The 12378-nt window shown below is 36.6% G+C and overlaps 1 protein-coding gene across 6 annotated transcripts; it reads left to right on the plus strand.

The window, feature by feature from the left end:
* Nucleotides 1-3468: 3468 nt before the first annotated feature.
* Nucleotides 3469-9071, plus strand: LOC149575578 (zinc finger CCCH domain-containing protein 30-like). 6 transcript variants are annotated; one of them, XM_089815338.1, is made up of 3 exons: nucleotides 3469-3686; nucleotides 5949-8409; nucleotides 8563-9071. In XM_089815338.1, exons 2-3 carry the CDS (start codon nucleotides 6052-6054, stop codon nucleotides 8569-8571), a joined length of 2367 nt encoding a protein of 788 aa, XP_089671464.1. In that variant the 5' UTR covers nucleotides 3469-3686; nucleotides 5949-6051; the 3' UTR covers nucleotides 8572-9071. The 6 variants fall into 6 exon arrangements, with proteins under 6 accessions (XP_089671464.1, XP_089671465.1, XP_089671461.1 ...); XM_089815339.1 differs by having other exon boundaries at nucleotides 5952-8409; XM_089815340.1 differs by lacking the exon at nucleotides 3469-3686 and adding an exon at nucleotides 3859-3979.
* The last annotated feature ends 3307 nt before the right edge of the window (nucleotides 9072-12378 follow it).

Consider the following 12378-nt stretch of genomic DNA (forward strand, 5'->3'; position numbering starts at 1 on the left):
AATATGACTGTTAAGTCAACTGTGTTAAGAGATTTCTTTATTGCTACAATGGTTAGAAGGTAACAACATTTTGACCTAATATATGAAGCAACTTCCTTTGCAGATTCAAATATCTATTCTTGCTTGACCTCTAGATCCTTGCTGATAAGAATATTCTTTGCAACTTATCTTCCACACTTTCCTACTCTGCCTTTTCCTTCACTCATGTATCCATCTTATTCCATATTTTCCTTGTATATCTCATCCTCACTTATTGACCTTTCATATATATCATAAGATTTGATAGGTTGTCTTGAATACCCTTTCAAATAATCAATAAACATCCAAATAGTCAGTCACAATCAAATAATTATTAGACAATTGCATTCTATTGTCACTCGGTCAATACTAGGATTGAACGTTTAGTTAAAACTGGAAGTCCTTTGATGCCCGACCACTCAGTTAACACTACAAGTAGGAAATCCTTCATTACCCTACTACTCAGTTAATACTGAAATGATCTTCATTACCTGGCTGCTCGATCAATACAAAATTTGCTTGGTTAATACTACCAGTCCTTCATTGCTCGGTTAATATTGTCATTTGTGTAACATCAATGACAACATACAATTGAGGAATTGTTTCCAATAGACAATTGATGTAAAATTAATATGAGATGATGGAGGAAAAGGGGTTAAGTGGATGGAGAGATGATTAAATGCATGATTAACTATAAGGATCAAGGTATGTCTAGAGGAGTTAAGTTGAAAATGGGGTGAGGGATGTTTTGGTGGTATATAATTACTAAGGATAGATGGTCAAATGAGAATTAATGGACGATTTGAGGGTTTATGATTGATATGGATAAATAAAGCACATATGAATGATATACCACATAGTTTGTTGGATGGCTAGATGGATCGAGATTAAAAGTGGGTCAAAGATGTTTTGGTACATTAATTTAAGGGTAAGGATTAACTATAAATTCTTTTGATGTGGAGGATTTATTTGGGTGTTTGAGGTTATAATTTGGAGAAATCTTGGATCACATGCTTACAAGGAACCTAAATATGACATCCTTATTTTTATGCAATGTATATTCCTTTTTAATGGGGAAAACTAATATGTTTTTGACTTGGGTTTGCAAGATAGCTCAGTGTTAGGATGTTCATGTTATAAAGGCTTTTGTTTGTTCATGATCAATCAATTGAGGCCTATTAAAATATTTCTAGAGATAAAAAAATCAAGGGGTCCATTGGTATATTCATTTTTTGGTTCCATAAGGCTATCATCCTCATGATATTCCCATGGACCTACATGACTATTGCCATCATTATGGTCAAATCGATTGTTCGATGAGTTGAAAATAGGAATTATGGTTTCTTTATTTGGCAAGTTAGATTTGCAAAGGATTCAAGCTTTTTTACTGGCTTAACATAAGCAAGATGACAATGAAAACTTAAGATTTCCCTAGATATTCAAGGAGTGTAGTTTTGTAGGTCCATAAATATGTGTTGAACCAAGTGTAAATATAATATCTTATTTGTATCAAGGTGCTGGCCACTTATGATCCTCAAGACCACACTAGGGCATGAGAGGAGATCATAAATACCATGTTATTCTAGTTAAATATGATGTGAGTAAATTCCCAAGGCTCACTACTTATCAATGGACTACAAATACCAACTATTTAATGGTTTCACTATGCTAGGCTTTAATAAGGTTTTATAGGAAGAACTTACTTGATATACTTTAAGGGATGCAAGGTTCAATTACTCTTTGGAATTAGAGTGTGCTTAATAGCTTGACATGAGAGGGTAACCTAGTCTCCTCGTTGGCTTATACACTTAGACCATAATGACAAATATATCCCTAAGAGAGAGTCTTTCAATTTTCTTTGTAATTTCTATACCGAGTTGGAACATGCGAGTTTGGGTTGCCACTTAGTGATAGAAAACAAGTTAGACTTACTAAAAAAAAAAGTAAAAGGACTAGCTGGTTTTGAATCCCAAGATTACCTTGCGATGCTCAAAAATAACATATACATATTAACCTTTTGTGGGAAAAATAAAAGTTTAAAAATAAATATTTGTATTCTTAAAACCATATTATAGTTCAAGGGATACTCTTAATTTACACAAGCGCAATAGAAACTTATTGGACAAAAGAAAATTAAGTACAAATAAAAATCCACCCAAAATATATTTAAGGTTATCTAACTGCGGATCTAACCTAGTTGAAGAAATTTGATGTTTGAAACTATTTCACCTTTGTTAGTATTCTTTAAATTTGGTAAATAGTACATGCAATACTTAGAGATACCTTCAAATAACTTGGTGATTATGCGTGTTGTATTCTCCTTAATAAGATCCTTGATGTTTTCACTCAAGAATGGGATATCAAGGCTGAGAATAACAAGCAAGAATGTATTATGCTCATGTCATGATGATTGAATATTAAATTCCTTTTACCATCAAATTTTAGACATGTAATTCCATTAATAGTTTCAAAATTAAATTATAGACATGCTTGATACATTCTTGTCAAGCCTATAGGTGGACACTAGAAGAATTTTTTTTTGGGTTAGGATTAGTTCATAAATACACCATCATAACATACAAAATGGAGAGTTTTACAAGTTGGAATTTAGGGTTCAAATCCATGATCATAGAAACACTCGAGATCAATTTTTTTGGCTTTTCAGCTTAACTCAATGTAGCGAATGAAAAATGTAGTATTTAAGATCATCTTTTGACACATTTTATCCAAAAGTACTACGATAAACATTACAACCTAATTGCAACAATTTCAAAACATTAAAAAAAAAATGATTGTGATTAAGAGAAAGACAACCTAACTATACAAAAACTTACACGATTTATCCAAAATACCATGATACAACCACAACCTAATTACGATAATCTCAAAACCTAAAATTAAAAAAAAAAAAAACATAGACATGGATAGAAGATATGCAACTATCAAACATTAGGCACTAAATAATATTAATAAAAGAACATTTTTATCATCATAGTATGGGTTGCATGGTAGGAGATATACAACAATCAAGCATTAAACATTAAATAATAATAAAAAACCAATTTTTAGGGATAATATTGGTTGTATATTGGATTATATTGGATTTAGTCTCATTTTGTGTACACTTTAATCTAAGTGGGCTCTAAGTTGTGAACCACCTCAGGGCTGGTGACTGAGGGTGACGAATGGCACTAAACTTGAAAAAGAAAAGAAGAAAAAAGAAAAACTATCTTATTATAGGCAATCCCTTTCAGAGTAAGTTTATTTGCATTATCATTAAAAACAAATAAAATGTCAGGATCAATTGAGCCACGTCTCTCCAACTATCGGCTAATTTCCGGGCATGTGAGCATCTGCATTTCATTCGGTCGCATTTGGAATTCATTTGGTCGCATTTCATCTCACTTCATTCGGATTTGGTTTAGTTGGAGTTTGATTGCATTTGGGCCTGTCTGAGAAAGTGCGGGAGCTCATTTTTTCCGAGGCAAAAAGCAGGGGGCAGAAGCTCCATTTTCTGTGTCTTTTTCGATAAATTAATGCTCGAATCCCACAGCCATACGCTTCCACGCGTTCCTCTGCATGTTAATATTTTACCCATCTTTTTGATCAGCCTTTCCATGGCCACTCCGCCACTGTTTCGCCCCACGGAGGAGGAAAAACATGAAAAGGTGAACAGTCCATTTCTTCAGTCTTTTTTTCTTTTCTTTTTTCTTTCTTTTCTGTAAAGTTTTACCGTGTTAGCATGTTTAGAATCTTGCCTTTTGATTTGTGTAATAACCGGTTTTGTTGGTAATCACTTGACTCGGAGCCAAGTATTAGTATCGGTTGGCTTAGATGCTGTTTGAGTTGTGTTTGTAGACTAGCAGTAGATATAAATGAAACAAAAACTGCAGTTTTGTAGTGTTTTGGAATTCAGATGCTTTTGTATGATCAGCTGCGCTGGGGTTTAGTACGTGCCCGGGTAAGTAGGGTTTTGTAACTATGTTTTCAGTTTGGAATGGATTTATGTTATGTGCCGAAACATATTGGCTGTATCGTAGCCGTTGAGGGTTGACATGGAAAAGTTTATGCCTGTGTTTTTGAGTTTACTTCACGCCCTTCTGTTATGTTGAGCAGCTTTATTAGAATTTGAGAAGATAACTCGGTTGTTTTATTTTATTTGGAAAAAATTAATCTAGTCTAGGGTTTCAGCTCTGTATATGGGGGGTTTGGGGTCTGGATTGTTTCGGCTTGTACGATTATCCTGTATGTTGACAATCGGCCGGTTTACTGTGTTCCTTTGAACTTTTAGTCTTGTTTTGGGTGTATGATGAACATGTTCTACTTTTCCCTTAAGCTAATATGGATACAAACTATTTCCATCAAAGTAGCTATAATATTGCCGTTATTTATGAGCTTTCAGGTGATTCTGATCGTTCTTCTTTTTTGAAATATTCTGATCGTTCTTCTTAATCAAATTTTCTCCTAGGAAGTATGATTATTTGAGAATTCTGGCGTTGTGTATCTTTTGGATCTTTCTTCTCGTTGGAGTCAACTCTTACAGTGATATTACCGTGCCTTGGAAACAACGAAAGAACCTAACCTCGTGATTTTATTAGATAGTCTTACTGTGTTCATTTTTGCGGCGAAGTTATGAGGGGTCCCGGGTAATTGTTCCGACAAATAGCGTTTTAGCCTTTACTTCCCTTCAGCTTTAGATGGTAAGGTTTTTGCACTTAAAAATATTATCTGTTTGAGTCTAGATGTTGAGACTTTAATTTTACTTAAAAAACTTACCCTTTCAGACATTATGTCACGGTTGGAGGGGTAATTCTTCTACTCAAAATTGCCCTTGATCCAAGCCTTTGCTTTCTACTAATTTGTTATACAGCAGCGAAGTCAACTCTGCCACCAAAGCTTGGCCAGGTTTTCAGAAATATTACTTTTTAACGTTTGTATGTAAGTCCTAAATTTTCATCAATTCAATTCAGTAACTGATGGTCGTTCTCGTGACCACATGTGTTTTCTGTTGTTTACCCTGTATTTTTGGTTTCATAGCTTATAACATTATTGTAAGCATTATGGTGTCTATCTGGACTTAGATTAAAAAATAATTCCCTCCATGGAAATTAACGGATTAGTAAACTGTGCACAAATTAGAATGTGTGATGTATGTGATTTTGGTCTTCTGATTCATTTTTGATGATGGTTAAATTTTCCTTGTTAGAGCTCGGTGGTATTGGTACCATTGTACCACCTAATTTTCAACCTCTCATAGACTCTGAATTTCTGTTTTTCTCGACTATTTACAGCATCGTTTAGCTGTGCTTGCTGGCCTCTGAGTGTGTAAACTGAAGTCAAATAGGAGTTCGCGGCTTTTTCTGAGCAATACAATGAAGTTAATTGTACCTTAATTAGTTACCGAAGATTTTTTTTTTTGAGTGCTATTGTTAGTCAATTCGAGTATTACGGATAATCAGGTTCTGTAGAATGTGATATTAATGTCCAAAGTGAAAGGAAACTGGAGTCTGCCTATTTTTATTTGCAGAAAATTATTACTGAATATTATTGAGCTTATTTGCCATGTCAAAAGTATTCGGAATTATTATCACCAAATTTGAGTCTAGCACAAGGAAAGAGGCTTTAGGTAGAAAGTGTGATTACTCTTTACAATCTTGTTGTGACAATTGGCCTTTCACGGTGTTTTGTCATGTCCAATGTTTTGGTCTGCTTTCTATTTAATCACTTCACTTATGAGCCCATGATTGGAATGATTGCCAGTATGTTTGATGTAGCACGAAGCTTTTCTTGGTGTAGGGGATATACATGTGTTTCTGTACTTTTTTTTTCCCCTTCAAACTGATCTGCTTCTTGCTATTAAGTGGATATATTTGTGAAAGTACTGAAGTATCAAAGCTGATAAATGTTAATCTCTTCTGTGTATCATGCAGCAGTTAGAGTGCTCTTAGCTTCGGAGCAGCTACTGTAATTGACTATTTACCAAGTGATTTTTGTATACCATTTGATAGCTCAAAAAAAACATTTTAAAAAAGGATGTGTGGAGGTCCAGAGCATCCAGAGCCTTGTAGTGTATGTGGTACAGGAACAACTGGTGTTCCAGACAAAGATAACAATAATGTGAGGGTGATTAAGCTAAAAGATGTTGGAAGTGTTTATTCAAGTCTGCTTGAGTCCGCCGCAAACAATGACCTGATAAATCTTAAGCAAATACTGAAAGAAGATGTGTTGAAAATTAATGAAGCTAGTTTTTGGTATGGTAGGAAGCATGGTTTCAATCAGATGGCCCTGGAGCAAAGGACCCCTGTGATGATTGCTGCCCTTTTTGGTAGTCTAGATGTTCTAAATTTCATACTGTCTATCTACTCTGCATATGGGTTTGACATCAATCAGAAGTGTGGTTCAGACAACAGCACAGCTCTGCATTGTGCTGCTGCAGGAGGGACATGCCATGCAATTGAAACTGTTAAGTTGCTGATACAGTCAGGTGCAGATGTCAACAGTTTGGATGCCCAGGGAAGACGACCAGCTGATTTGATTACATATTCTCCAAAACTTTCACATGCCAGATCCGTCTTGAAAGAAATATTGAATGCTAATACTGATATAGAATTCAATTCTTTGCCCAATGTTGCCAGCAATGTTTCAAAGGCTACATTCGGTTTCTCCGAATTTGTACACGAGGAAGCCATTAAATCTTATAGAGGAGACTCTAGTAGATCAGGGTCTGCATCTCCACTTTCTTCACCTCCACGTTCGTCATCTCCGGAACTGTCTTACACATCATCATCTCCAAATTTTATAGAGTTATCCAAGGCATTCTGTGTTAACAATGAAAAGAAGGAATATCCAATTGATCCCTCTCTTCCTGACATAAAAAACAGCATTTATAGCACGGATGAGTTCCGAATGTTTTGCTTCAAGGTGCGACCTTGCTCCAGAGCTTATTCTCATGATTGGACGGAATGCCCATTTGTGCATCCGGGTGAAAATGCACGAAGACGGGATCCAAGACGGTTTCACTACAGTTGTGTACCCTGCCCAGATTTTCGGAAGGGAGATTGTGGACGAGGCGATGCCTGTGAATATGCACATGGTGTCTTTGAGAGCTGGTTGCATCCTGCCCAATATCGTACAAGGTTGTGCAAAGATGGAACAAGTTGTGCACGAAGAGTGTGCTTCTTTGCTCATAAACCTGAGGAATTGCGGCCCTTGTATGTCTCTACTGGTTCAGCAGTGTCTTCACCGAGGGCTTCGGCTCCTATAGACATGGCAACTGTAATGGCTCCTCTTGTCCCTGGATCTCCATCTTCTGTCTTAATGATGTCTTCATTCTCTCCTTCAAATTCACCGCAGACCAATTTGTTCACTCCTCCAATGTCACCGTCATCTCCATCTGCAAGTAAAGCTTGTCATTCATCTCTTGGCGTGTGGTCACAGTCCAATTTGCCAACATTGCACCTTCCTTCTGGGGGATGTCAAACTAGTAGTCGCCTTCGTGCAGCACTAAGTGCCAGAGACCTTCCTCTGGATGACCAGACAGGAGGTCTAGAAAATGATGGCCAAATAGCGAACGAGTCTCTCTCAAATCATGTTAGGATGAATGCTGCTGTAAGTGCTTTATCTGGGGAAGGAAGCAGGTCTCTAAGATCTGGAAAATACAGGGGTCACTTTCTTAATACTACCTCATCAAAAAATCTTGATGATCTGTTCGCTTATGAGATGTCTTTGCCAGGGGTTACAGATGTGGAGCCTTCTGTTATTCAACATACTAGCAACCAGCTTCAGCCTAATAAAACAATGCAAGGGCATGTGCAACATCAAAATCAAAAGCAGTTGTCAGTTGGTACACAGACACTTCCTCGGGTGACAACACAGATCGCAGCAGATCCTCAGAGTCCACGACATTCATTTTTGCAAACGTCTATGCTTCCGTCTACATATGGTTTGTCATCCCTTGGTCGCATGCCATCAATGAACGGAGATATGGAGGGTGAGATGCTCAGAGGGTCTCCTTTATCTCCAGTTATGTCCTCTAATATCACTTCAAGGTCTGCCTCATTTAGGGATAGATCTAACTATGGACACACTGACTTAGGGAGCCATTTAATTTCTAGTGGTTCTTCAGACTGGGCCTCACCAAATGGAAAATTGGACTGGGGAGTTCATGGGGAAGATCTGAGCAAATTTAGAAAGTCAGCTTCATTTGGCTATCGAAGCTCTAATGAACTAGATTCATCTTGGAATCAATTTCTGGTCAAGGATTCACTGACAAATTCTGGGCATGATAACAACCAGAGTTATTCAATGGAGACATCTAACAATGGCATAACAAAAGACACTGAACAAACAGTTCTGGCATCCTGGATCGACCAGATGCATTTGGATCAGAAGGTATCTTGAAATTGCAGTATATTGGAGTAGGGATTTTTTTTGCATAATGGCCGCGGTTATCTCTTTATTTTTTGTATTTTTATAAATTGTTTGTAACAAACTGTTTACCGTAGACCATAACTGGTCTTCCACCAACTTTTGAGCCTTTTACAGGAACTGTAAAGTGCTCAAGGCTAAGGAATCTATGTGTATTGCAGTATCCGTAGATTGGTTAGTGCTAGGCTGGAGTTCAAATGAAAGATTATATAAGCATCTCATGAAATGAGACGTTTTTTTGCTGTGCTTAACTTTTAGATCTGTTAGAAAGGTCATGTACTGGGCTGGTTTTTGGAAACAGATGATTCTATTTTGGGGAAAAACAGAGGAGGAGACCATTCTGTCTGAAGGTTGTTTGCTATAGAAAGTCTCAAGAGGTTTCACGTTCAAAGAATCAAAGACAAACACAATGTAGATTCTCTTTATTAGAGAGAGCTGTAAAGTTTAAAGAACCATATATTACGTGCACCACTTCCACTTTCTTTGCTCTGTTGAGTGGGTACTGTGAAAGTAGCAGTTGTTAGCACCAATCTAAATTGGGTGGAATTTAATGTATCACCTTAGCATTCTGCATAAATTATGCTGCTTCTTAAAGACAATCAAAACAAGTTAGTAGCTTCATGAAACCATCTGAATTCAAAGCCATTTATGCTTTTAGTAGTCACTTGGTGGATGAATTATGCAATTAAGACAGGAGTGTACATCTTAAAAATGTTATTTTTTTGTTCAAACTAATCTAATAGGTTGCATGTTACCTTATTATAGGGTTCACTTTTGACTAGTGAATGATGGTAGTCTCCAGGTTGCCTGTCCTTGCAAACAAAATATACTAAGATCGAAGTCTCATAAATGAGTGGGTTATTGATTGGTTAAATGAGGGTGGTTATCAGGTGCTCTGCACCATATAAATAAAAATGAATAAGAATAAATTGTCGACAGTACGATAATGTAAACATTCGCAATATTCTCCCAACAAATTTGCAGATAGAATAAAAAATCTTGTGTTACTGGCTACAGGCATGTTACTGTATAACTTTTATATTCTCTAGAAAATGATCTACACTTTCATTCAAACCTTATCTCCATAAAACTTGGAGATCTTTCTAATGGCAAATAGTCGTGAGCCATAATGTTCTAGTGGCAACAATCACAAACATACTGGAATCACAATAAGCGACCAGTGATGCTATGTTAGTTCATTGAGTTTTGCTTTACTCCCTTTTTCAGGAGAGTTTCCCCAACAATTTGACAAGATCCATGTTTCATTGTGTTTTGTAAAACTCTTGAATCATTTTGTGGATTGAATTATAGAAATCATTGAGAATATGCATCAGAAGGTTACCGAGGTTCATTCTACAGCAGCCAAGCTCATATATTTAAAAAGCTTAAAGACTCTTTCTAACAAGATCCTCTGTATCACCTACTTTGGAACTACATTTGTGCAACACTTCATTCTTCAACAATTTGGAGCCCACTACATTTATCTGATGAAAAAATTGCTAATTATATTTTGACCCCAATGCAATAGCTTCCATTCCTGCACGCCTTTGTTTAAGCTAATTTGAGTTTTACTTTCAAACTGCAGTTTGCAAATGATACCTGCCAGAGAAATTTCCAGGGCTTTACCAACTGGTCCATTTTCATTTTCATAAAAACACAAGACTAAAAGACGAGTCTTCGGTGAAGAATTTCCTCAAACAATATGTTTGCTTTCTAAACTCCTGATATGAAAAATAGTTACATAACAACAGCTGAAATGAATCTAACATTTGGTGTTTTGGTCGGATATCCAGTCAAGCATCTTGGGTGCATGCCCGAGGATGTTAGCAGGGGCCATGAATCAGAACAAAATACCTGACCAAATTTGATAGCTTTAAATGACTGGAAAGCATCTTCTAAACGTGCAAGTTGAATAATGCTTTCATTTCATGGGACTGCAACTCAACATGTCTATCAATTTTTTTTTGATAGTTTTTTGGCAAAGTGAGGACAACTGAAATTCATGCCCTAACTAGTGTGTTTCAGGTTATGCAAGTGAAGTTTGCTGATGATGGCTTTACAACTGCCTACTGTATCTGCAGAAAAACCTTAATGTTTTAGAACATGTGGACACACGTTGAGAATATAGGTTGTTAAAGATTGCAAAGTCGGTCTTTATATTGCCACGTTGAGGTTTTTGAAACGTGACATGTTGAGCATATATGCTGTTAAAGATTGTGAAGTTTTTAAATATAAAATTGTCGCGTTTGCCTTGAATTCTCGGGGGCTCTTTCAATAGTTTGTTCAGCGTAATCTTAATTCTTCACCTGTTTAACAACATGTATTTGTAGACTTCTTCTAGCTACTGTATGCTTCCACATTTTATTATCATGTTCACTTGGGAAATTACAACAAATGACAAAATCCACCCGGATTTTCTTTGGAGGAACTTTACGTTCACTCTGAGATCATGTTTTGGCACCACTGGGCGGTGCATGTGGTTGCAGGGTCCTGGTGTCCCAATTTACAACTTTTTTTTCTGTTTTTTATGTGGTGTAAGTGCTTCACTTTCAACAATATCACAGTTCATCGTGATTTGTCATTAAACAATTTGAGACAATACACCAGTCAAAGTCTCCATACACTTGCGTACAATATATCCTTAAGATCTCCAGGGCTCAATGAACAAATCCTGTGTTTGTATTTTCTTAAAGCATTTCTGAGAAGGCTGCAGTATGAATAGGCATTTTGTGACAATTTAGTCTTTGGAATGATTTATTATCAGAACAGTCCAGAATAGAACATCCGATAGAAATTTTCTATCATGCAATTTTAGTGAATCTCTTTTCTGTGTTGCAAAGTTCTTGTTTTGGCACATGCTGGGGAGAGGCAGGCAGGGGAGACGAGAGTATCGTTCTGGATGTGAGTATTGTAACTGCTTAAGAAGACAGAATTTAATAGGTGAAGAGATGTAGCGATGGTACTGTGGGCCTTGGGTTGCCATGCGTTTGTGGTACTGTCAAACAAATGTGTCAAAATTGGGAACTCTGGACCTTGGATTGCAATGGGGTTGTGGTGACTGTTAAATAATGGCTTCCTCAAGAAATAGCTTCGATCTCTTCATTAGAGATTATACACATTTTGTTCATTCCTCTTCTATAGCAATTATTCTTCTTTCTTCAATCTTAGTAAACTAATTTTTATGATCTCTGTGGACCTCTGCTCGTTTTCTTTACTTTCTTCTTCTCTGGCTTTAGTTGGACGGTTTAGCTGGTTTAGGTTTAGCGACCTTTGGTGAAGGCGTTTTTGCCTCTGTTTTCACTGCTCTCAACTTACCAGACTGCTTAGTTGCATACTTTATTGAACTTCTGGTTGTCCTCTGACCCAATACTATGTTTTCCGGGGGCGAGTCATCATCTTCAATAGAAATTGGTGCCTCTCCCTCAAGCTAGCTCGGTTCACCTTCTCCTTCATTTTGCCTAGCCTTATCAATTTGTTCTTTAATGCTTCTCATTTTCTCACTAATAGCCTAAACTCAATTCTTTTGTTTTCTCTTTGCACTAGCTTATGTGAGCTCAAGATTATCTTTTTGGCTTTATTCTTGAAATGTACCAATTATTTCTTAAATAGAATCAACAGGTATTATATAAGACATCAATTATATACCTTTCAAGTAGATCCGCCTCTACCTTATATCCCATAGGCATTATGCAAGACGTTCTTGGAATGATTGATTCTGCACGACATACATTTGCTTCTACCATAGAACATAGTAAGTGGTAGAACCTACTAAGCATAATTATTTCTTCAATAGAATCAACAGGTATTATGTAAGACATCAATTATATACCTTTCAAGTAGATCCATCTCTACCTTATATCCCATAGGCATTATGCAAGACGTTCTTGGAATGATTGATTCTGCACAACATACATTTACTAATACCATAGAACG

Source organism: Cupressus sempervirens, chromosome 2, assembly GCF_028749045.1.
Source record: "Cupressus sempervirens isolate cs-2001-9-10 chromosome 2, ASM2874904v1, whole genome shotgun sequence".
NCBI lineage: Eukaryota > Viridiplantae > Streptophyta > Pinopsida > Cupressales > Cupressaceae > Cupressus > Cupressus sempervirens.

Excerpts from the sequence above, each read along its gene's own strand:
- LOC149575578 (XM_089815338.1), top strand. The coding sequence starts at position 6,052 with ATGTGTGGAGGTCCAGAGCATCCAGAGCCTTGTAGTGTATGTGGTACA.